General features: G+C 43.4%; 1 protein-coding gene across 1 annotated transcript in view; it reads left to right on the forward strand.

Annotated features, from left to right (window-relative positions):
• CDH18 (cadherin 18) overlaps window positions 1–26,725 on the forward strand; it is a 401,711-nt gene that overhangs the window by 98,629 nt on the left and 276,357 nt on the right. The window contains exon 3 of the mRNA XM_084850558.1: window positions 12,447–12,929. Coding sequence (XP_084706684.1) covers window positions 12,702–12,929 — 228 coding nt within the window. The 5' untranslated portion in view covers window positions 12,447–12,701. The remainder of the gene's footprint in view (window positions 1–12,446; window positions 12,930–26,725) is intronic.

Here is a 26,725-nt window from a genome sequence, read left to right on the forward strand (position 1 = left end):
CCAGAGCCGGCCGGCCAGGATTCCTCCTGGAGGTGGAGGGAAGTTTTCCAAACCTCCACGGACTCCGGGGCCCCCAGATTCTTTTGAATCCAGCCTCACTGGAGTCCGTGGAGGATTTCTCTCCTACCCCTACCTACACCCAAGGTTGAGTATGGGTTGAGTGTGGGTTGTTGATGAACCGTGGGTTGCTGTATTGTTTGAACCCAGCTGTGCTAACAAACCGTGGTTTGTTAACCACAAAAAATCCATGAAAGGAACCCATGGTTTGTTGTTGGGTTGTGAACTGCAGGTTATCACTATGTCCTTCTCTTATAATCACAGCCATCTTTTTCCTCAGTCATTTTCAGCAGTATTGTCAGGACTGTCCATGCTCAGTTTGACTTCTAGGACACAAAAGTATTAGTTGCAGAACAGCCCTCTAAAGTTTGAAAATTAATGTTCAACAGCACCTAAAGCAGAGGTGGGCAACATGTGGCCCCGCAGCACCCCAGTGCAGCTCCCACCACCCCTGAAACTTTTTGGGAGGAGCACATTTTTTTTTTTTGCAAACAAAATGGTGTCCAGAACTGTTATGGAGCACCAAAAGCTTGGCTTTTAAATTTTAAAAATTTCCCTGTTTTTGGCACCTGTGGTGGTGGTGGGTGACTGGGGAGTGAAAATAGTCATTCATTGGATCTCCTGAGTTGCCTACCCATGCCCTAAATTTTAGATGAAGGCTAAGCCAAACAATTAGAACACAAATAAAATAATGGAGAGTGGGAAGCATTAGCTCTATGAGGGAAAGCTAATATGTTTCGGGTTGTTACTGTTATTATTATTTATAAGTGGGACCTGTAACAAAGTGCAGTGTTGCAGTGTGGAATGCTCCTGTTCAGGTTTCCAGTCACTCAATTGCATCCCACCCCCTCAACAGTCAGCCATGCTCACTGAGCATGCACAGTCCTCATTGGGCTGTTTTGGGGGAGGGGTGTTAGGATTTTTTTTTTCCTGAAGCCCCCTCCCTTTCAGCGGGGAGTACTTTTGCAAAACTTAGGGTTTTCCCAAGCCTATTGATATCTCCCACTGTGTGAGGATGGTGCCTTTAGGGCTATATAGACTGGCACTCAGATACGTGTGTGTGTGTGTGTTATATGGTACCATCAGTGGACCTGGCTTCAATTTGCTGAATTCATAGAAATGAACTAATGAAGGTGGGGTCTATAATAGAGGCTTTTACAAGTGGTATTGGTGTGGGAGGAGTGGGTAGAAGGTTCTCATAATACTAGAACTTGGGGTGACTGAATGGAGCTGTACATGAGTAAATTCAGTGTAAAAATACATAACCAACTTTGGGAATTCTGTGCAGCAAGATGTAATAATAGCCTCTAGCTCAGATGGTTTTGGGTTGTTGTTGTTGTTTTGTTCTGCAAAAGTTTTAGAGAAATTAATGAATAAGGTTGTGATTGTATACACGCTCACCTGGGCGTAAGCCCCATGGAACTGTCTGTGTCTCAGTGGCAATTAATTATGACAGCCAAATGGAAACTCCATGTATTTCTCTATACCAGATATTTGAGGCAAACCAGGGAAAAATAATCACTTTGTGCCAAAGCATAGCAGGCATGGAGCCCTGGTTTGGACTGGTATCTAGGTAAGGGGGTTAAACCTTTCCTCCCTGCTGCAGTCTCAATATTGATCTCTCCTCCAAGCCTTCTACTTGCATTGAGAGGAAAGCCTCCACTGGTGCTATAAAAACAACACCAACATGCAGTCACACAATTGACTGAATGGCATCTGATATAGTGTGGCTCTTTGACGCCCTTCTTGCCTTGAGGGATCTGCTGGTTGCTATTGCAAACAGAATGCTGAACTAGGTGGATCTTGGTCTGATCCAATAAGGTAGTTGCTCTGAAATTCAAAAGCCATTGTGCTCTTTTGTTGGATCTGGATGAACGTTTATGGCTTGTACATGTGAACAAGGAGTGTTATCTGCCCGTTGTGTGGTGTGCCTTTGCAATATTTTTAGTTCCTCCATTTCAAGTCTTGGCAGGTAGGAATGAAAAATAACGGGGAGGGAAGGAGAGTTAAGTGATCATTTCCAAACGTCAGAGAAGTGTTTGGTTCGCTTGGCATCTGAGCTGTGGGTTGAAGGGTTCAGATTACTGCTTTGGTTACCCTTGACTTTAACTGGCTGAGAGGGAGTGTGGAAAAGAGACCACAAATGAATCTCAGTCATAAATTCTTGGGCATTTTGCCAGCAGCTGAGCTATTAAAGCTGGCTTTCCCATCAACACTTAAGCAACAGGTTTTTGAGAAATCAGCTTTAAGAGGACAGCTAAAGTTGGATAAAGGGCTTTATTGCTTAAGCTCTAACTAATGAGCTCTTGAGTGCTTTAAGGCCATTTTGCCAATCATTCTGTGCTTTCTTACACACACATACACACACACTGCAGTAATTAAGGATCTGTTTACATTTCACCTATGGGCCTAAAATTTTATAACTTCAACAGATTATGAGTGGAAGGGGTGAGGGAAATATGGGGAATACTCAGCGTTACTGTAACAATTCCAGGTGCTATTTATGTCAAGAATTGCCTTCTCCCATATGTTTCTCCCCACATGTTAAACCTAACAGATTCAGCCTTGCTCTAAGTCCATTTACTGAAGCTTGTTCTTTACAAAGCAGGGCTTTTTGTTAGTGGTATCTAGTCTAGAGAATCCCCTCCCTAGTTCCTTTCCATCAATATGGTAATACTTCAAAAATAATAACTAGATGGCTTTTGTGGAAGAGCAGGCCTCATCACAGTAGGGCAGAGTTGGCAAAACTCTTTCAGCCCAAGGGCCAAATTCAATTCTGGAGAACCTCTGGGGGGCTGCATTCCAGTGGTGGACAGGACCAAAGGCAAAATGGGTGGGGCCTAAGATTCCAAAAATAGCAGCATTTTTTAGCTTCACACTCTTACTGTGAGAAACTTTGCCTGGGGAGAGGCATTTCAGCCTTTCAGAATGTGCAAAAGCTAGGAAACCACCAAACGCATGAGGAAATAGGGTAGCACTGGGGAAAGGGGGCATGGCCATCTGGGGAACCTCCGTGGGCTGGATCGGGTCATATCCCCATCCCTGCAGTAGTGAGTTGAGAGAGGGGTAGGAGCCAGTGAGTTTCTACTGTGGACCTCTATGCCACTGGCCTCCATGGAAGCAAAAGGGATTGGTGGAGAAACGGTCCGCCCCCCCCGGGATGGGACTTACCTTGCGCGAATGTCCCTGGTGCTGGTGGCTCCTGGCGGCGGTTTGGTGGCGGCCGGTCCTCCGACCGGCTGCCGCCGCCGCCATTTCCCAGTAAAAAAACAAAACAAAACAACAAACGTGATAAGCTACGTAAAGATTTATGTAGCCTATCATGGCTAGATTTTCAAAAAACACCGTGATAGGCTACATAAATCCTTATGTAGCCTATCACGGCTGACTTTGGGGAAAAAAAAAAGTGTGTATGCAAATGGCGGCGCCCATGGGCGCCGACATTTGCATTCCTTAATTGGGCATGTGTAGTCTACATAAACATTTACGTAGACTACGGCGAAAATAAGGGCAATGCAAATAGCGTTGCCCTTATTTTCACCGTAGTCTACGTAAATGTTTACGTAGACTACACGTGCCCAAATAAGGAATGCAAATGGTGGCGCCCATGGGCGCCGCCATTTGCATACGCGCTCCCCCCCCCCCCGAAAGTCAGCCGTGATAGTCTACGTAAGGATTTACGTAGCCTATCACGGCTGACTGCAGGGACGCAAACGGTGGTGGCTATTGCCGCCACCATTTGTGTCCTGGCAGAAGACGAGATTCGCGGCCGGAGGGATGAGGCGCCTCCTCCCTGGCCAGAATTGTGGCCGGAAGGACGGGGCGCCTCCCCCCCGGCCAGAATTTCGGGGGGAGGGACGGAGCGCCTCCCCCCCACCGCGAAGCAAGCTGCGGGATAAGGTAAGGGACTTTCGTCCATCCCTAGTTTCTAGGTGGTGGACTTCTATGCCACTGGCCTCCATGGAAGCAAAAGTGATTGGTGGAAGACTACTTTGATGGAAACATGACTGGGATGTGTAGATGCTTTCCCAGAAACCTATGGCTACTTGTGAGCAAAGAAACGGAAACAGGAAGTGGGCATGTCTTGTGGGGGGGTAATAAAAGGCAGAGGAAGGGAGGGCTGGAGGTGGACTCCTCATGCAGCTCTGTCTTTAAGTAAAGGAAAATGGAGAAGAAAAGGATTCAGGGTGCCGTGTGTGCCAAAAAGATTTCTTCAGCTGAAGCCACTGGGAACAAAAAAGACTCGGTAGCTGCCGGCCACTCCCAACCTTCATTCCCCCACATCCTTTTTAGCAGTTTGCTTTTTCATTTATTTGATTACTTTTAGGCTGGCTGCTTTTAAGGCTGGCTTCTCCTGTCTACTGCTTTTAGGGTCATGCCTTTGCTGTTTTATGTTCATCTAATTAGGTTAAGTGTTTTGTTTTATTCTTTTAAAGCATTCCTTGGCTTTCATCTTTACATCTGTTGTTGTTGTTTTTCCTTCTTGTACTTCATCTCAAGTAGTTGTTGAGCAAGGAAACTCATAAATTCAGAAAGGAGGCCAGATAATGAGAAACACTGGATGGAGGGGTGTTCTTTAGTCTCTCTCTCTCTCTGGGACCAGCTTCCCAGAAGCAACTTTCCAAGAATGTATGGCAACTAAAATATTTATTAGACGCTATTTCATACTGAGTTTGGGAAATAGTGAAAAAAGATACGATGTAACAGTGTCAAACCTTAGATGCTTCTACTTGCTCTGCAGATTACCTGTTAAGGTAAGTAGGTGTTAAAGCCAGAGCTCTATTTGATCAAGCTCTTGTGAAGTTGAGGTGGAGAGAGGCAGAGGAGGAGCAAGACAAAGCCCATCTGAATGAGGCCAGCAAGAGCAGGCCTTCTAGCTTCTCAGAACAGGGCCATGTGACTCGTTGGTCTAGTGGTGTACAGCAGTGTTTTCAAATTTTCTACCCTTAGGGAAGCCCTTCTCCATTGACTTGAAGGACAGACAATTCTTGACCACAATCCACATAGCAAGTGCATGTTACAGCCTGTAGCCCTTCATCAGGTATGTTCATTCCCTGTCTTAAAGCCCCTCTAGATGTATGAATGGGATACAAGGAGCAATTAGGCATCTGTATGAAATATGAAATATGAGGACATGTTGTTTTTAACAACTGGAGAATAATAAGATATTGGTTTAGCCCTGTCGATAGTATCCCTGATGAAGACAGGTTTTTAAATTTTAGGTTTAGACAACTCACTCATGGGTTGAAGTGTGTGTTGGGCAAACTCACTGCAGGAAATGAGGCAAATTAGCCAGTCCACACTGCATAAAGCACACAGGATGGACTCTGGGAGTGTCTGAGTGGGGGCCGACCAGTCAGATTAATAGGAGATGCTTGAATTCAAAGCCCTCTAGAATGGCTCCTGATCTACCACTCACCTTGGCCTGGGTGCCTTCCTGATAGTGAGGCTTCATTTAGTTTGCATCACGATGCCAGAGTTGGGTCCTTGGGAATTCATTAGAGCCTTGCCGCTTCACTAAGCAGGAACTGGTATACTCTAATGAGTTTCAGAAACACTAGAGAACTTTATCCTCCACCCCACCCCCCAGCATCAACTTATTTAATTATTTATTTTAATTTCAACCTGCTGCAGCTGCCTCTTGAGAGATGGAACTCATTTTGTGAGGATTCTCAGGAGATTAACAAAATAGAAGATGGCTCAGCATCTTCATGCATATGCTGTTCTGTCTTGCACAGAAAAAAAGGAAAAAGCTAAGAAGGAAAAAGCTACAGGTACTGTCAACTATTGATGGTAGAATTAGATGTCCTAATTAGAGGCTGGTGCGCTTGGTCTGGAGCAGATTCTGTGCAAACATAGAATAGCCTAGCAGGCAGCAAAGCAAACCACCATCTTCGCCAACTGCACTCGCTGCTGCTTTCATCAGCTAGGCTGGGCCCCTCCTCCCCCTTCACTGAGGCCATCAGGAAGAGCAGTAGGGCCATCTGCTCTGGGACAGAGGTATCAGCTGCCCCCCCCCCGCCCCAGCTGAAATTTTCGTGCTGTGGTAGAGTGAAGCAGTGCTGGTAGGTTCAAGCAGTCAGATGAATAGGAGTCTGAGAGCCTACCCCGGAAGGCCAGGAACTTCCAGCTAATTTACAGCCGCTTTGAGGAACATTGGGATCCCAAGATATTTCTTATAGGACTGCGAGAGCAGGTCATCTAGGTGCTGTCATCTAGCCCTTCTCTGAGCTTTACTTTTCACGGAGAGCAGACTTCTGCTATGCTCAAGAAGGTCAATGCTCCATGCTGTAAGGTCAGTATTTAGCTGCATTGCACTTCTGAGAAGGTGTTTAGATTGTTGTAACTAAGAACTAGTACCTAGATTTGCTCTTTTTATGCCTCCTTCTCAATCCTCATTCCTTTTGTGTCATGTCTTTTAGATTTATTTATTTGTTACATTTATATCCTTCCTTTCCCACAAGGAGCCCAAAGGCTGTGTACATGATCCTCTTCCTCCCCATTTTATCCTGACAGCAACCCTGTGAGGTAGGTTAGACAGAGAGTCAGTGACTGACCCAAAGTCACAAAGTGAGTTTTGGCCAAGTTAGGACTACAACCCAGATTTCTCAAGTCCCAGTCCAACAGCCTAACAACTACACCACAGGGCGTTCATTAAGTATATCTATGTGTAAGATCTGTCTGTCTGTCTGTCTGTCTGTCTAAAAAAGAAAGTTAAGGCTGTGTCCTTTGTAGGTTAGATCTCACTCAGTTTGCATGGGGGGGGGCTCCTTCCTCATCTTGATATTATTGACATTTGTAATCTGCTCTGTGAGCTTTTCTCATATGATAAGTGGATAAAAATGCTTCAAGTAAATAGATAAAAGTTAATTAACAATCCATTAAAAAAAAGTTTGAATGAACAGACCTGACGAAAATCATAAGTGTAAAGGAACAACAGAAATCAGATACGAAGGCCATCTGAGAAAAATACTTTTTTTTTGTTTTTTTTGTGATCGTTATAAAAAGTAGTTAATATTGTTTTGCAAGAAGAAATGGTGTAAGGGAAGCCTAGAACACCTATTGTTTATGTCTTCCTAAAAAAAAAAAAAAGGATTTTGTGAAAAAAATCTACAAAGGGAAAACTTGTAATAACAATAACAATGGGCACTGGAGTAACATCCCTATTAAAAAATGATAATGTGGCTATGGTGAAGTATTTTTGGAGAAGAGATACAGCCCTATTTTCTGTTTTGCACATTGGAAGATGAATCAGATATTCAGCACTGCAAAGTGGATTTTGCACTTTATATTAAAGTGTGGCCATATTTGTTGTAACAAACCCTTTCTAATTAGAATCAGGTGTTCCTCATAGTAAGGGGGAAAGGAAGTGTGAGAGACAAACAGCTATCTCTGTGTGTACTATGGATGATGTAAATTGGTTCATTTCTAAGCTTTGAGAAGGCACACATATGGCTGAAAAAGGAGGGGCAATAAAAACTGCGATGGGCGGAGAAGAACTTGATGTATTTTATATTTGTTACAGGTGGGTGGATAGACATATCTTAGCTGTTGCAGACTTGCTACAAGTCTTTTTTCTGTTTATTAGAGTTTTCCATGAAGACATTCTATGTAGAAATTAAACACTTGTTGACTTTCCATCGTTTTTCTAAATCCAGAGTATTAGACATACATTTTATTAGGGATTGACCATTTTATAGACTTGACTAGGGATGGCATGGGCACCCAATTAGGGCTGGGAATCTGGCAGGACCCCCCCTCCCCCGCTTGCCGAGTTGCCCGCACTCACCCTGGGACTGCCTGATGATTTCTGGCCACCATTTTGCGAAAAAAAATGGTGGGCACAGATATGCACACATTCGCTCCTATGCAAAATGGTGCTGTGAATGGCCGATATATGCAAGGTTACAGGCGTAAAGGACACATTGTATTCTATACAAAGGAAATTTGATAATGTTTATATGAAGAAGTGTTTAAATACAATTAGATGTATTGCCTAGAATTTCAAGGCAATATTAGACATTGATGTATTTATGTGGAATGCTTTAGTGTCTTTAAGTTTGACAAATATATACTTTAGTAATAAGATCACTGTATTGCTAAGGTATCAGAGACTGCCCCTGCCCCTAAGGAAGAACATTACCCTGAAAACATTGACCGTACCTGCAGCTTCTCCCCGCCCGCCCCTTATTTCCCGCTAATGCAAAGATATATGTTTTCCCCCTTATTTTCTCTCTTATGTGTGTACACTTGTTCTTTGTCTCTTAGGCAGGAACCTCAACTCTCAGTCTAAAATGGCAGAGATCAGCAGAGCAGCTAGCCCTTGAACCACAAGACAAACACACGTATTAGATTTTTTTATTTCATTCTCCTTCTAAAATTGTGTTTATTCACCTATTCACATATTACACCTGTGTAGTAGTTATGCAGGGGCCAGTTTGCTCTGTTTTGCACAGGATCAGTTTTAGCACACAGTCAAGTAAACAGGAAAAACAGCAACCAGCCCTCAGAATGCTATAGAAACTCAGAAGAAGGCCAGCCCTACCATTCCCAGTGAGGGAAGCACCTCAGGCAGCAAATGTTTGAGGACAGCAGTGGCAGCCCTCTAGCCATTTCTCATGAGCTTGTGGCCATTCCGCTGTTGGATGACTGAGCTGTGCGTTTTACAGAGCCTATCCTGTACACCCTTAACTAGGCTGCCACCATCAGGTGTCATGGAGGATATTGCCAGTGTTGAAGTAATGTCCACCAGTCCTGTTTGCTTCTGTACATGGGAGCGCCATTTTGTCCTTTGCCTCAGGCAGCAAAATGTATTGGGAATTAGAAAGGTCCCATCTTCCCTTGTTGGCAGTGGCCTTGTTCTTCGGTCTGATTGCATGAAAACCTTCCCTGAGCCTCCTGAAGTGCTGTCCTGCCTCTCAGTCACTGGAACTCAACAGTTGGCCTTTGTGTCATATGAGAATTGGCTCATAAATTCAGAATTTTTGGATTATCTATCAGGTTTTATTTGTCCAAGAGCACTGGAAATAAACAGTGTTCCTTGGATGCTGCTTTGTACAAGTTACTATGAAATGTTTGTTCTTATTCTGTTTGCTCTTAGGGAGAAGTAATTTTATGTTGGTTTTGCAAGGCAAAAAAAAGAAGAAGAAGAAGTGTTGAATAATTGAAAAAATACACATCCAGTGATTGAAATTACTTCTGTTCATAACCTGTGAGTGGTGTAGGGTGTTGTTGTTTTAATTAATAATAATATTGGTTGTTTGTTTATTGGAAAGAAATAGGAACATGTTCGTAGGCCCTTATTCCACCCATCAAATGAAGAAGATAGTATTGACATCACAAGATTAAATGTTTAAAGTTAATACAACATTTTCTGTTGCCTGGAAAGCAGATCACATACAGAACAGTACTTCTGGCTTTATCTTTGGTGTAAGCATTTTTAGATGCATCAAGTAGCACTGGCCATAGACCTCTGAAGCAGTGATATGGATCTATCAGGATCAATCATGTAGGTTTGATTCTTTGGGAAGGAGTAATTGGGGGAGGGAGTGATGTGTGTGCAGTGGCAGAAGCTAATATATATCTTGTATTATTTTTTTCCTTTCCTTCTGACAGAAGCTCTGGTGCCACATTTCTGTTGTTACTCAGTTTGTATTGGAAAATCTGTGCCTCTCCAGGGGTGTTTTCCTCCTTAATTAGCAGAAAAAGATTGGGCTGGTGTTTGCTCTCTGCCCTGATGACGCCTGACGGAACTGTACTTGGATGGAGTACAAACACTGCAAAAGTGTCTGTTGTTCCCCTGGGAACCTTGGTTTTGAAGCATCATGTACATAGAAAGAGAAAAATTCATAAACCATGATGGAGCTGGGGCACATTTGGATCCTGCGTATTCCCTGTGATTTGTCTTTCTTGGTTTTTCTTCTTCAAGAATCTGAACAGGAGTGTCCTGGGCAGATGAGTTTCTTAAAACTCTGTTCCAATGGGTATTGTGTATATTATATTGTCCGCTTTCTTCTGTCACATTAGATTGTTAAACAACACACCATGAAGGGCAGAGGTGTGATTACCGTAAGATAATGGCACCCATGGGTGTGGGAGTTCTACTCCTTCTTATCCAGCCTCTCAAAACACTTCCATAATTCTGACTTCGAAGCACCCCTTCCTGGCACCCAATAGCAACCTGGCATCAAAAAACCTCTTCCATGGTTAATTTTGTTATGGTGGAACACTTTTCTTTGGGTCGTAATAGTGAGCCCCTCACTCCCCATCATTCCTTTTTCCTTAAAGGGGCTTGTGCTTAGGACATTAAGGATATTACTGGTGTGGTTCAAGCTTTGTTGAATACACAGTTTTCAGCATTATTTTTTAAAATATATATATTTATTGATTTTAAACTTATCAAAACATACAAACAGTAACCTATCCAACATCTGATCAGATAGATAGCATGTTCAGACTGTGTTACAATTAGTGAGTTCCTTATCATTTCACAACTTCTGTCTCATGCTATGTTTCTTTCAGCCCAACATATCTTTCCATAAATCATTGTCTGTTGTCAGTGGTTTCAGTCTGTCCTTATTTTTATTTGCATATTGTCTAAAACATCTCCAAGTCACAAAGAAGTCTTCATTATTTCTTGAGGAAAAGGGATATAAACTAGGGATGGACGGATAACCCTGCAACCACCTCACACAGTGCTTGCTGAACCCCCAGCACTTACCTGACCCAGGTGAGCAGTGCGGTGCGAGCAGCTAGGCAATTTGCAGGCTGCTCGGCAGTGGCTGCAGGCGTTCGCTTCCTTTTCGAGTGCCATTTGCCACTCAAACGGCTGCTCGTTCTTTTCTGTAAGTATCCCATCTACGTAAGTGGGGGCCTTAAAGGGGCAATGTCTGCAACATTTCAGGCATTTATGCCTGTAATGTTGTGGACATTGCCCCTTTTAAGGCTCCCATTGCCCCTTTTAAGGCTCCCATAATGGTGCTCATTGAGGGAGCGGACGCCTATGTGCTTACCCAGCTCAGTGCATGCTGAGCTGAGCAGGTGCTGGTGTCTGTGGAATGGTGTTCGGGGGACTGAGCCGGAGATTTCTCACCGGGCTTTGAGCCCCAACTGGGTGCTTGCACCATCCATCATAGTAACACATAGTAGAGTTGTTGTGGTGGTGGTTGTTTTCTTTCTGGCAATATATTAGATTGGATTTTCTTCATCAACGGTGTGTTTGTGTGTGTGTGTGTGTGTGTGTGTGTATGTATGTAGTCACCACATTGTTTCCATTGTATAATGTTGTTGTGGTAGAGATGGCTAATAGCATTCTAGATTCACAGCTGCCATTGCTGGGTCAGAGCTGGAAACTCTGCTCCTTTACTCCAGATGCTTGGAAGGTGGCTGAGATTGCGAAGTGAAAAAGGAACAGCACTCTGCATATGTTTGGTGTCTACTGGTACGCAAGTACAGAGACAAACCACTTAGGATATGGGTTCCAAGATCTCAAGCCCTCTCTATATGTACCCTGATAAACAAGGTCACCATGATGGTCAAATCGCCAAGGAGTCATCTCCTGTCCTGGCATCTCCTGTCCTGGCAGCAAAGGGGAGGACCTAATCAGCTCCATCCAAGTTGCCATTACTATAGAGGCCTGTAAGATAAAATCACTCAAACATTAGGGTGTTCTCCAGTGCTAGAGATCAGCCGTGTATGATCTTGCAAAACATTTGACATGCCACCATTATCTGTTCCTTTTCTCTGCCGAAGAGTCCTAAAAATCACCTAATGGAGAACATACTGCATATCCCAGAACATTTGTGCTGGGTGTCTTTGCACTTTCCCCCATCCTACTAATCTCTCTTGAGATGGAATGACATGAACTGTATTCATGGGGGCATGATTATAAAGCAGCCTACTTGACAAGGTTCTTGAAGAATGCACAAGATAAGAAAATCGTGTTAGCTGGCCATAGCTTTAGGGATTTGGATGGGTTGTAAATCTTCATAAATAAAACATTAAATAATTTTTCTATATCGAGGCTTCACTTCACGCTCACAGTATACTGAGCTACTCTGCTCTTGCCACCTGCACATCTTGAAACACTATGCTAATTTTAACATACATAAATAAAAACACACACTTTTCCACAAATGTGCACACTCCAGGAGAGAGCGCAGGACAGGAAGGCCTGGCGTGCTATGGTCCATGGGGTCACGAAGAGTCGGACACGACTGAACGACTGAACAGCAACAACAACAATGTATTTATTTATTACAAGAAGAGTGTTGGTTGCTGTGGGTGATTTCTTAATGCAGTAACAAGTACCTCATTCTTGGAGGTCAACGATCTGAAATTGCTGTTCTTAGTGATTGTAAAGTATTTTCCTTTCTTCTTCTCCTCATTAGGTATAAAATGTGTGGCTCCAGCAATCAATTGTGAATATCACCAAAGTGAGTGGTTTCCTCACATTGCTTTTCATGATGTAAATGCTTTCCGACCAATGGACAGCTGAACCATGGACAGACTAAAAGAAACTTTCTGGACTGTTTTTTTAAACTGATTCTTTCCTTCACCCATGGGAGCCTATTAACGGATTACAGTGGGAAATAGAAGGCAGAGAAAGGGAAAGAAAACACCTTGAACTGGAAAGCGATCCTACAATGAGAATTACGAGCACATCTTGCATCTGTCCAGTCCTAGTTTGTCTCTGTTTTGTGCAGAGGTGTTATGGAACTGCACATCATGGCTCCATCAAGGTGACCAGAAACCAAACCAAACATATAGAGGGGGAAACGGAAGTGCATCATCGCCCCAAACGTGGATGGGTGTGGAACCAGTTCTTTGTTTTAGAAGAACACATGGGACCAGATCCGCAATATGTTGGAAAGGTAAAGTCTCTCTTTTGTTCTACAGATTCCTTCTGTGCTGTGAATAATCAAAAGTATGTTCACGCAGTTAGGATGCCCAAGTATCAGAACAAAAAACAACGATGTATTACAATCCGTTGTTATCCAGTTTGTTAAAAGAATTTGTAAAACATACATGTGTCAGAAAGCATATTACATTTTTTAAAACACACATGTGTATGGTACCTATGCCACTGGTTTGCACACACCACCACATCAAGATTCAGCTAAATCAAAGTTACCTTCCCACATACACATTCAAACTTACATTTGCAGGATGTATTGAAGCTGGTAGTCTTTTTCAGTGACTTAGAGATGTTCATAGGAGCTTCAATATTTCCATGGAAACACCATTTTCAATATCCCAAGTGCAGGGGAAAGCAACTGCTATCAGTTCAAAGTATTCCACAATCTTTTGGTCTTTGTGCTCTGTATCCTATTATACCAAAAATGTGTTTGAGAGGTCAGGATTCTCCATTAGGAATGAGCACACAATAGAAATATCTGTTTAGCTTTGTGTGTAGCAGCCATTCTAGAGTTGAACATCCTTAAATTACAGCTACAAAGTGTATGCTACAGCCATTTTCACACAACAATCACTCACTCACTGAATGTGTGGAGGGGGAAGTCAGACTGTGCCTGCTGCCCTCCCACCCACCTCCATGCATTCAGTTGAAGGTCTGAACAGAGCCTGTGCATGTACACATTTCCTTCTGTTGGGTTCCTATTCACACAGAGAGAGCCTAAATGTATACCCCATGTATGTGCACAGAGTATTCAGAACATCAGCTGAACATGTTGGTTGGGAGCAGGGACAGCGGAGGTGATCCTGTTTCACCCCTTCAGCAAACACTGGAAAAAGGCTTCTCTTGCATCTGTATTGGCCTGTTGAGGCATTATGTTTAGGAGAGAACTCTCAATTTGATATGAGTGTAGTGCTGTTGGTTTTCTCTCCATCTCATTGCACAGTGGAAGTAATATTAACTGCTCTGTTGCACATTCATTTGAGCACATCTGACCTCACACATCTGTGCCCAGAAAGAATTTGGGACAGTGGGTTAAATCAGATGACCAACGAGACACGGCATTTATTTGAATGTGGTATATCCTAATTTAGGGGTGGGCAGGCTGTCTTCCAGGATCTGTTTTCTTTTTCATGAGAACACCAAGGTCCACCAACAAGAGCCAGGTGCAGACTTGCTGCCTGGTAACCAGTTTGAGATCCGCCATGGCTTGCGTCCTGACAGTGCATCATAAACTCTTTTTGGAAATAATAACTGAGGAGCATTTTCAAAATCCTAATTAGATGCTGAGATATTCGGCCTTACGGGTTTTGGTGAAAAAGTGTGACACCATAATCATGTCAAACTTTCAGTTGACTTCTTTAATTTGCAATATACATTCATATATAGGTGTTAAAAGGTAGGTCTGAGATGGAAGACATTGCCCCCAAAGGCTTTGCTGTCTAGTCTAATCTAACCATTTTGCACAAGCTCTGCGCCAAGCATGGTAGGCTACCTTGCAAATACTCATCATAAATAAATATGTATGGTCTTTTACGTCTCTCTCATAAGCTACAGCTTTCATAAAAAAGCATATGTAATATTAAGATGAGACCCGGTTCACATGATCAATACAGTCCACCATGGCTTAAGCCCTTGCATAACCCAGAAACAGACCATGGGTTATATGAGGGTTGTTTAACCCTCACGTAAACGATGCCCCCCAGGTTCACACGACATGACAAGCTGTGGCTGGGTGTTGAATGTTCAGAATGGTCACCCATGTACCCCGGCACGCAGCACAGCCCACCATGGCTTAAATAAGAGTTGGTGGGCTGTTGGGTTGTATGAACTGGTTTGTATTCTCATATGACAATTGCATCAGTTTAATTCTAGCAAATGCATTCATGCCGACATTCTGTGACATTCACTGAACTTTTCACGGACCTCTGAGCCTTTTATTGTTAAAGTAACATGGGAAAAACAAGGGAGAACCATTTCCCCACCTAAATGTCAAGAAAAGCAAGTTATCATTCAGATAAAAACTTTGAAGGAAGGATGACTGGTTATGTTCAGTATTCTTCATATGTTCTGCTTAAATGAGCGGCAATAACATGCAATATTCTGGGAAGTGAACTAGAATTGGAAAACGCCTCAGAGCTAAATAGTCCAAAACAACAGAAAAGTGTGGAAGAGAGCACAGATGGAGCTTAGAATCAGGTATCCTGTTGTTAGAAACACCAGTTTGTATTTTGTATATGATCTGTGCTCTTATATTGTATTTGATGTTCACATAAGGCTTGCTTACAATTCTGAAGTAAAAAATGAAGAAAAAAGAACATAGCTGATCTCAGAGGCCTGTTAAAAGAATTTATGTATGCTCTTACAAGAATGATCCCACATTCATGGTGACATGTTGTTCTTGGGAAATAGAATGGGATATGTTTAGAGCTGTACGCAAATGGCCTCTCAAAATTCTCCAGCCTATTTTTGGGCAGAGAAATTGGGGGGACAATTTCACTGGATTTATCCTAGGGGATGAGAAATTCTCCAACCTTTTCTCACAGATAGGGCTCACTATTGGTAGGGGTTGTATCACAGGTCCTTTCCTTTTTACTAAGGATTTTTGGTTTATTGCACTGCTTCTGTAGGTGGCAACAGCATCAACTGTGTTGAGGCTTCCACTTTTTTGAAGCAACATTTTAAATGTCTTTTGGTGGCATTTTTGAGTTTCCCTAAACATTGTGAGGTGGCCGAGGGTGCAGTGTATGTTTTCTCTTTCTATCACACATCTTTCCATTGTTCTGCAGCCTCCCAGGCCACCTGCACTTCCTGAACTGAAAAAGCCCCATGGGAGGAATCGCCTCATGATGTCTTCCTCATGATGGCTTTAACTGAAGTGTGGGAAGCTGAGGAGGCTACGGGCTGCCACAGAGGTGACTCTACAATGACAGACAGGACACTCATGCACACTCCTCAGCCACCTCACAAGTAAAGTAAGCCCAAGAACCCCAAAACCAACCCATGAGAATTTCTCTGAAATTTCTCCTCCTTGGAATTTCTTTTTGAAAGCAATTTCTTTTCTATAAAATTGAATGAGAACGGTCAAAAACATGTGGGAGAATTTTTTGGCACAGTACCAGATATGGTAACTGTTGATCCATGATCAAGCTAAATACAAAAAAAACCTCATCTCATAAAATCCCTAGACAAGGACAGATTTGTCAGACTATTCTCCATCATTTAAGAAATAATATATAGAAAGACTAACAACAGAGTACTGAAAATATATTTTAAGCTAAACATGTGCAAGCAAGCAAGCCTCTGTGGTTGTTCCTGTAATTGTAGGGCTTCTACTTGAAGCAATTGACTCCTCCAGTCAATCATTGAATCTCTTCAATGTCTGTTCTCCATAACTGATGACAATATACAATTACTAGGTTAGCTTTGCCGCTAATTTTACAGGAAATATTCATGCCAGATATATAAACAAAAGAACTACGGGTAGCTCCTTGTCATTTCTGCTTGACAGCACTGACCTCTCCAATCAGTCATTAATCTCACTGGTTGGTTCTCCGTCATTGCTAATGTGCTACATATTTGATAGTCATCCTTTAATGTTTGTTATGCCCATTTTGGAGCAAGAGCATCATCACAGCAGCAGAATTATTTTGCACACGCAGAGACAATTATACGAATTCTAGTTAATTGCATAATAGATCTGCCTCAGGTCTGTCTGCCTCTGCTTTGGGACAGCTGTCCTCGCTCTTCCACAAGCTTCAGCCCCTAAATTCACCAGGTAAAAGAGACACCCAGTATGCCTAATTGGTTCCCCTTACCCAGCCATGAGAAGCACACAGGAAATATGAACACTATTGGTAGCACAGAAAGATGAACAAGAAGTGGGATTTTTAGATTTTAAAATGAACAAATTAGAGTTTATTTATTTATTTATTATTTAATACAAGTGATGTTATATCTTATAATTAATCATTCAGTTCTCAGTCTTACCCTGCCTACTGTGCTCCTTCTAACTGCTATTCCCACAACTCCACTATCTAGATGTAGCTCAGTCAAACCCTAAGGCCCTTTCTCTATCTTCAAACCCTATCCCTATCTAACAAACTAACTGTCTGCTCCTGCCTTTTATAAACTCAGTCTCCTCATGGGCACACACACACACACACACACACACAAGCCCCTTCCCACCTTTCACTCACTCGCTACCAAACAGTAGTAACCTTAGCTTACCTGGGTTCTGTTTAACACAGCAAACACATACAGATGTTAATATAGACTCCACATGGCAAGCGTTGTGATTTTGTCACGTGCCTGTTTTGGAGCAAGAGCATCATCACAGCGGCAGAATCATTTCCCCCCCACACACACACACATATATACGAATTCAAGCTAATTGTAGAATAGGTCTGCAATCAAAGTGGTGAAGTAGCTCGTGCATGTAATGAAATCCTTGTTAAGATTAAAAGGGTTTTGTTCAACAGCATGCGCTGACATGCATGATAGCTTTGAATATCTTCCCTAACATGGAACTTATATAATATTTCCCAGAACAATATTGTGCGTAGGCACTGGAAAACTTGCATGAAATTAATCTATATAAGTGCCCTTATGTGATTTAATAGGGCAGAGAACATGGCAAATATCTTTCAAGGAATTATATGCAATAATGAAAAGAGAACACAGGATCTTATGAGTGCTGATTACTTTCTGAGCCTTGGGAGTAATCCTTCTGTTAAAATGGCCTCAAAATAGCACTGCAAACCATTTCTTCTTTTCTCCTCCTTATCTTTATGAACCTGAACTGCAGCTTGGATAGCAAAGAATATATATGTGTTGGTTGGCGAATGTTCTCCTTCTCTGTTTGTGTTTGGTCAAGAATGTGCTATCCAGGCCTTTTCCCACTTACAGTGATGGGACCAACTACATGTTATGCCAGCTCTTTGGACCAACTACATGTTATGCCAGGTGAGTCCTGATTGATCTCCCAGCCAAAACTATGCAACTGCAGTGGAGGGAAGTGGTCTGCAGATCTGAACAGAAAAGCAGTACAGAGGTAGACATTTCCACCTCCCCCCCCATGCTATTTTTTAAAACCTAAATTGGCCACAAGTGGCTATTTGTGTGTGGTAGTGGTGGTAGTGGAAATACAAGCACAATACAGACACCTGTAGTTTTCCACCATAACAGCATAATAGGGGTGTGTGAGTGTGAGTGTGTGTGTGTGTGTGTGTGTGTGAGAGAGAGAGAGAGGTGGGGGGAGAGACACACAGACAGGAGTGGTGGAACTGAACAGCTTCACCTCATGTGCTGCTTCTCTGATAAAATTAGCAGCCCTCCTCACCTGTGTATGCATATAGTTTAAAAGAGAATGTTGGGAGATCAGTCATGGATTTCCCAACATAACATGTAGTTTGCCATTAAGGGGAACAACATGTCCTCCAACTGCTAGGCAATACTACCCAGTTTGACTTCTATTGATTTTATAGTTACGAAGGCCTCTAAGCTCAATCTCCAGCTTTGCAAATGGAAAGGCTACCTTTTTTTTCTTCGGCCTTAGAGTGCCTGAGACAAATGGAAATAATGTATGGCTTTTATAATTGCAGAACAAAAAGTGGTGGTGAGGGCATCCCTTGCCTCTTTGTCCCAGTGTGCCTTAGTGCTGCCTTTGCCAGCCTGGCACCCTCCAGATGTTTTGGACTTCAATTTGCATCAGCCCCAGCCAGCATGGCCAGTGGTCAGGAATGCTGGCAGTTGTAGTTCAAAGCTATGGAGGTGCCAGGTTGGAAAAGGCTGCTTTAGTGCAACCTGTATTTGGGATGGTGCAAGTCTAGCTTAGATTCAAACCCTCGGGGTTTGAGAAATTCATGTCCAAATTAGGGATGGACACATCTGTCAATGTCTTTTTCTCCCTGTCAGGGTTCCCTTTGTGACCTGAACCCCCTGAGGAACTCCTTAAGGATCTCTTGCCTCCTTAAGAGTCCTACCTTCCTTCTTTTAAACTTCCCTTTCCCAGTAACATGGGGTTTAGACTGTAGACATGGGGTGACTGACACTCTAGACTCAAGGTTTAACCACAACAGTTTACAAGTAGATTTAAAGCAAACAAATTACAACTAAAGGTATTTACACAATAGAGTTGAGTGATACAAAAGGCATTAAAAGAAAATAGAAGTTGCAAAATGCAAGTTCCTTTCTCTAGCTGTCCTTAGACTTTTCTCGGATGCTTCTTCCTGCTCACTCTTCAGACTTTTCTTTCACTTCAGGCTCCATCTGTCTCTCTGCTCTTACTGGTTCTCTCGCTTGCTTTATATACCCTCCTCCCTCAAAACCGAAAGTACTGCTTCAAACCTGAAGAAATGAAACTTAAGTGGAGAAATGAAACTGACACTTAACTGGAGAAATGAAAGTACTCCTCTCAGGGTTACCCCCTCCCAACAGAAAACTCCAGGCCTCTAAGCTTGACCTTTTCGCCCTTTTCCCCTGTAGGCCTCAAACCTTCGTGTTCTCAGTTTCTGATTTTTACAATATTAATTTCAGTTTGTCTCAAACTTTGATAGCTTAAAAAAAAATAGTTTGCATGAAAACTCACACACTTTTTTGTGCACATTTCTCATAATATGTGCATTTCTGCATGCAATTTTGCCTAATGTATACATTGTTTTGGGAAGTAATTTTCCTAATATGGTGCATTTTTCACATTATTTTAATTAATATATGCATTTTTGTTTGCCCTTTCCCTAATATACAATTAAATATGCTTTTTTTTTTTTTTGTAATAGGAAAACTCCATTGAGTTTCAGTTTGCATATTGGTTCGCAAGTACGAATTTCTTCCCCATCGCTAGTCCCGACTGAATGTGAGCCTTACAATCCCTGAACTTTCTTTCCTGAGCACTTAAAATCCAAGTGCTGGGAAAAGGAAGCCCTGTAATGTTTTCTCCTTGTCCTAAAGCAGGCAGACAGAGTGAAGTAGCTCCATTAGTTGGCATGGTGGCAGAAAAAGAAATCTTGCAGTGGCAAAATCGTGTGTGTGTGTGTGTGTGTGTGTGGAGGGAGGAGGCCTAACACCTGCTGTGGAGCAAAGGGTTAGCCCTCCCTTTGCCCCACAATGTGACTCTCTTCCACCCCCACCCCCCATGGCTGCTTTGGTTTAGAAAGAAAAATGCATTGGGAGCTCCATCTTTGGGGGCTCCATCTCAAGTCATGTCTAATTTGATCCTCAAAAGACATGCAATAATATGTTGCCATAAGGTATTATCTGTGATGCAATTAAGTGTAGAAACTAATCATGAGGAGATTACATCAACTAAATCCTGAAAGAAGTGAAAACACTGTTAATTTCTTGAAATTCCATATTTATCACCATTTGTTAACCTCTGTGGTCTTGAGAGGATGTCAGGCGTGCCTATTAAATGTGTTTAAACGTTTCCACATAACAAGTTTATAGCATATTTTCATTTTAAACCAGGCAGTAAGGGGGATTGATTTCAACCATACAAAACTCTTTAATCTTCTCAGTGAAGATTTTGGGTATGACCTATATGTATCATAAGCACAATGATGGACCGAAGGCAGAGAAGGACAGCATCCATATAGATAATTTTACATTGAGGATAAACTTCCCAGTTTATGGTGTTGATTACTACAGTCTAATACCCAACTCTGTAATTAAGCCAGCTCCGCTTCTTTTCTTGGAAAATTTACTGTAATCATCTGGCTCCGGAGTCTGAAGTGGGTCCGATTGGGTCCGAATCAGGCCGAGCTGGGTCAGGGCTGATTTGGAAGCTCTGAAGCGGGTTGGGGGCTTCCTGCACAGCCCTACCTTTTATGGAAGACTAGTTGTACAATGGAGTGCCTCAGCATTCCCAACCTGCTGCCCTCCAGATGTTTTGGATTACAACTCCCAGAATTCCTGCTCATTGGCCATGTTGGCAGAGGCTGAGGGGATTTGAAGTCCAAAGCATCTGTAAGGCACCAACATGGGAAAGACTGGAGTATCTGTTAGCAGTGGAGAGCTGGAGGCCATAGAGCATCACTATCCAAATTAGGGTTGTGTAGAAGCCACCACACATTTTTTGATAGTCTCTCTTTGTTTCCTTTGAAATCCCTGAGGTGTCTCCCAAGCTGGAACTTTCAAATCAACCTTGACATTTCACTTGGAGGGAAATTCAGTGGCAACTTGGATCCCAAGCTGCCACTTTATAGGCAGTTTCTTCACCAGCTCCAGATTCTAAACAAAAGATATCCGGGACAGGTGACACCTACAGCACAGCTTGATCAATAAGCTGGCATTAGTGTTACTTTTCTGGTCCTGTCTACACTCTTTTTTATTGCTCTTGAGTTCCTTGGATGAGCAAGAGCCTCAAAGTCCTGGTGATGCACTTCCCTATGTTCCCCCTCCCCTACACTATGTGTAGTACTGTGTAACAGCCAGCCTATACTAAGGTAATGGCTTTGCATCTTGGCTTCCCAAAATTCACAATCTTGTGAGAAGAATGATTATTATTATTTTGCATGTTCATTTTGTGATTGTGTTTAGCATGTCAGTTGGAAAATATTTAATAACTAAAATTGCTGTAGCGTGTTTGAGACTATGATGGCCTGAACTTTGTACGTAGCCTATGAAATGCATGTCACAAATGGAAAAGAAGGATGGAATATGCATAACTAGATAACTAGAATGCAAAAGGGGAGGTGGGAAGCATTTTGACAGCTAAGGTGCTTCTGCACAAAGGGAAATGTCAACATGAAGTACCTGGTTTAGTGAATGTTATTTTTCACAGCATCAGTTGCTTTCAAGAATGATAATAAAGAAGTAACAGCATGCAGTAGAATAAATAGCTCCTTCTGATGACCCTGATTTATCCCCATGCTGTGATGTAATTTATCTAAACAAGTAAACAGTTTTCTGTACGTGTGTGTCTATGTCCCTGTGTGTCTCTCTATACATAAAAATTTTTGTGAACCGCCCAGAGAGCTTCAGCTATTGGGTGGTATAGAAATGAAATAAATAAATAAATACATAAACAAACAAACAAAAGGCCACTTTTATTTTCTCTATCAAGGAGCTTTTTGAATACCAAATATTCAGGTATTTTCTCTCATGTCCATGTAATTAAATTCTGGATGGCAACGTATTAGTTCTAGCAATTCATAGGTGGAGGCATTTTTGTATGACTTATTTCTGAATGCATAGAAAGCCAAGTCCTTAATCATGACCCACTTAGACTGGTGTTAGATTGGCTTAGGATCCTTGACCTCAGTGCGTCTAAGCCATTTTAAATAGTTTAGGGAGCAATCCTATGGCTGCTAGACAGCAGCTAGATGGCCATAGGATATGCTGTTAACCAGGAACAGACCTCGAAGCCCACGCTCTGAGGTCGGTTCCCAGAGAACCGACCTCCCCCCACTTCCATGCTGCCTCAGAGGCAGCGCGGAACAGCCCCATCCTCCGCACTCGCAAGAGGAGTGCAGAGCGGCTGGAAAGGGGCATGTCTGGGGGCATTCCGGGGCAGAGAGGGCTTAGCTGCCTGTATGTCCCTCATGTCATGCAGCAGTGTCCTTCCCCACTCTGTGCTCCCATGGCTAGACAGCTGCAATCCAAGTTTTGAGGCGGCCGCCTATCTTGATAGGATTGCGACCTTCGAAGCTTGTTAGACTACAGGCTTCCCCCTGACCGTTAATTTAATTGAGACATTTATCAGGGTTGTGTGTGGGGGGGGGTAGAGGTGGGAATGGCATTTTTCAGAATCCAAGATGTGCCCCTTTAATTGTATGGTTCAGAAATACGGTACTTCCCCCAGCAAAAAAGCTCACCGAATATTGGAGCCATTCTCTGTAGTGGGCTTGAGGGCAGTAAGCTGTGAAAGCATTATCCAGACACCAGTATTGTGGGCTTCAACTCCTTTTGCCCATGTTGGAACAGAGTTGATCTTTGGGAGAGTTGTTAACCACTGGAAAGCGGGAGGAAGTTGCAGAGATGCCCACAAGTGCAGGAGCTTAAAGCATTTTCATATGTGATACTAATATCTGAGCCTGTCTTTTTTTCTTGTTGTGTCATGTGTGAATGCTGTCAGTGGTTTGGGTCACAGATAGCACTAAGCCAAGGTGTGGTTTGCTGAAATCTGGCTTGTTGTGTTTGAACTTTCCCTGCAAACAACCCATGATTTATGAACCAGCTATAATTTATAAACCATAAGGAGAACCCACAAGCTGTTGTTGGCTTGTGACATTTGACTTGTTTAAGCCATGGCACATCATGATGACTGAACCCAGAACCATGGCCTGTTTCCATGGCTTGTTTACACATGGCTTGAAAGAGAGGGACCCAAAAGGGCAGCCTGAAAATGAAAATGCTCTGAAGGCTGGCAAAATGGGCAGGAAACAAACCAGAAATAGGGAAAACAATCCACAGTTTGTTTGCTCATTGCAAGACTATTCATGGCTAAAGTAAGAAATCATGGTTCACATAAACCATGGTTTAGCACTGTGAATGCAGTAGGGATGTCAGAGAATTTCTCCACGAATCTCCGGGAGGCCGAATGCCAACGCATTCGGCCCCTCGAAATGGGTGGAGAAACGGTCCGCCTCCCCCCCGCCACCCCCGGGATGGGACTTACCTTGAGCGAATGTCCCTGGTGGCGGCGGCTCCCGGCAGCTGTTCGGCGGGGGTTTGGTGGCGGCGGCGGCCGGTCTTCCGACCGGCTGCCGCCGCTGCCATTTCCAAGTAAAACAACAACAACAACAACAAACGTGATAGGCTACGTAAAGATTTACGTAGCCTATCATGACTAGATTTTCAAAAAACACGATGATAGGCTACGTAAATGTTTACGTAGCCTATCACGGCTGACTTTGGGGAAAAAAAAAAGTGCATATGCAAATGGCGCCCATGGGTGCCGCCATTTCTGTTCCTTATTTTGGCCCGGGTAGTCTACGTAAATATTTACGTAGACTACGGTGAAAATAAGGGCAACACTATTTGCGTTGCTCTTATTTTCGCCGTAGTCTACGTAAATATTTACGTAGACTACCCAGGCCAAAATAAGGAACGCAAATGGCAGCGCCCATGGGCGCCGCCATTTGCGTACGCGCTTTCCCCCCAAAGTCAGCTGTGATAGGCTACGTAAAGATTTACGTAGCCTATCACGGCTCACTGCAGGCCAGGGATGCAAACGGCGGTGGCTACGGCGGCTACGGAGAAGGGGTTTCATGGCCGGAGAGACAGGGTGCTCCCCCCCGGCCAGAATTTCAGCAGGGGGGATGGGGCGCCTCCCCCCCGGCCAGAATTTCGGCGGGGAGGGACGGGGCGCCTCCCCCCTGCCCAGAATTTCAGGGGGAGGGACGGAGCACCTCCCCCCCACCGTGAAGCAAGCTTCGGGATCAGGTAAGTGACTTTCGTCCTTCCCTAGAATGCAGCCAAAGTGGAAGAGAAATATGAAGAGAAATTGGAAAGGCAGTGTAAGTTTTTCATTAGTGATGATCCAGAATGCTGTCTGATGATATGGGTTTGCACTTCTGAAGATTGAATCATAGAGACCACTGAAAAACAACAAGGCAGAGGCCTGGGGGCACAGGTCCCAAAAGCAGTTTAAAGAGAATACATTTACTTTATTTATTTAAAACATTTGTATCCCACCCTATATCATTAAGATCTCAGGGTGGCGTACAGATAAAATCAATTTGAACAGTATAAAACAATAAATAATTTAAATACCTAAAAACATATCAAACCATTAAACAAGCTAATACCCATTAAAATCTAAAACAATAAAACAGTTAAAAAGTGTGCTACTTTGGAGAATCAAATTATCCCCAAAGGCTTTGGTAAAGAAAAACACATGTTTTTACTTGGCATCAAAATGAAACCAATGCATATGTCAATTGGGCCTCCAAGGGGAAGGCATTCCACAACCGGGGTGCCACAGCAGAGAAGGCCCTCTCTCATGTCCCACCATAGTGTATTTCTTGCACTGGTAGAATGCAGAGGAGGGCCCCTCCAACAGATCTCAGTCCTTGGGCAGGCATATATAGGGAGAGATGCTTCCTCAAATTTCGAGGTCCCAAGCTGCTTAGGGCTTTAAATGTCATCAGAACCTTGAATTCTGACTGGAAGTGTATTGGCAGCCAGTGGAATTCCTTTAAATTTGCTGTTATATGATCTTTATGAGATATTCTGGTCAGCAGTCTAGCTGCTGCATTTTGCAGTAGCTGCAACTTCCAAGTCGTCTTCAAGGGCAGTGCCACGTAAAGTGCATTGCAATAGTCTAATTGGGAAGCTACCAGCATATACACTACTGTGGCTAGGTTTTCCCTGTCCAGGAAAGGCCATAGCTGGTTGATCAGCTGAAGCTGGCCCCAAGTAATATGAGCCACGGAGTCCACCTGGGGCTCCAGTGACAGGGCTGGACCTAGGAGTACTCTCAAGTTACGTATCTGCCCCGTCAGGGGAGTGCAACCCCGTCCAGAACAGGTCGTTTACCCAATTCCTGGACTCGGGAACCACCAATCCACAGAGCTTCTGTCTTGTCAGGATTTAGCTTCGGTGTATTGGCCCTCATCCATCCCATTGTCCAGCACCTTCACCACCTCAGCCAACTCCGACGACAAGGAGAAATAGAGCTGAGTATCATCCGCGTACTGGTGACAACCCACCCCAAAACTCCCAATGACCTCACCCACCGGCTTCATATAGATGTTGAATGGTATGGGGGATAGACTAGAAGTCTGTGGCACCCCACAGCTTAATAGCCATGGGGTAGAACAGGAATCCCCCAATATTGCTCTTTGGAATTGGCCCTGAAGGTAAGAGCGGAACCACATGCTACTTCATCCTAGTCTAGAGACTGAGTTTTAACCTTAGCTATGCCAGTGCTCTGCTATTTTCCTTGAATACCACAGAAGTACAATTGAAGGGGATTTTTTAAGGGAAAGGAGGAGGATTGGGCATGGGGGGGGGGATAAAATATGGCCCTTTAAGTTCCAGCCTGGGTGCCATTCATGATCTTCAAAGCCAGGATCAGTGATACTAAATAATATGTGCTGCTATGTGGTGCTAATATGTGCCCCAATACTAGTCTTCATAGCTTGTGCCCGTCAGTCCATATATAGCCTGCCAGCCAAATATGTCAGCCCACTTGTGTCTTGATATACCTCCCCTTTTTGCTGCTTTCCTGGTACTAAAAAATGGGTCTTGTCAAGCACCTGGTAGGATGATATTTGGCATGATGGGTCACAGGTTGAAGAGGACTTGAGTAGCGATGGGCAAACTTACCCCAAGTGAGTTAGTTATTTACTCGGAAAGCAACAAATTCATCCACATGAGTTTGGACAAGAGTTCTCGTTCTGTGTATGAGTTTTTGCACAAGCACAGTATCAAAGTGCATCTTGGGACCTATAGCTCAGAATTGTACAGTACAGCATGCCATCACGCATCACCACATTATATACCCCATTCCTGATTGGTGGTTTTCATGTGGTCTGCCTGCATGATGTGATGTTTTCTTGCTGATTGCCGGTATATGGATGAGAGAACCAGGAACCGCAGAGTCCTCCTCCTTCAACATGGAACCAGAAGTGTGGCAACAAAGAAGAAGAGAGCAGTGGTGTATGCACCAGAACATTCAAGGTTTATCATAGAATCATAGAATAGTAGGGTTGGAAGGGGCCTACAAGGCCATTGAGTCCAACCCCCTGCTCAATGCAGGAATCCAAGTCAGAGCATCCCTGACAAATGGCTGTCCAGCCTCATCTTGAA

This window comes from Heloderma suspectum, chromosome 4 (assembly GCF_057233095.1).
Source record: "Heloderma suspectum isolate Gila_16-S chromosome 4, 16-S_ref, whole genome shotgun sequence".
In the NCBI taxonomy this organism is placed as follows: domain Eukaryota; kingdom Metazoa; phylum Chordata; class Lepidosauria; order Squamata; family Helodermatidae; genus Heloderma; species Heloderma suspectum.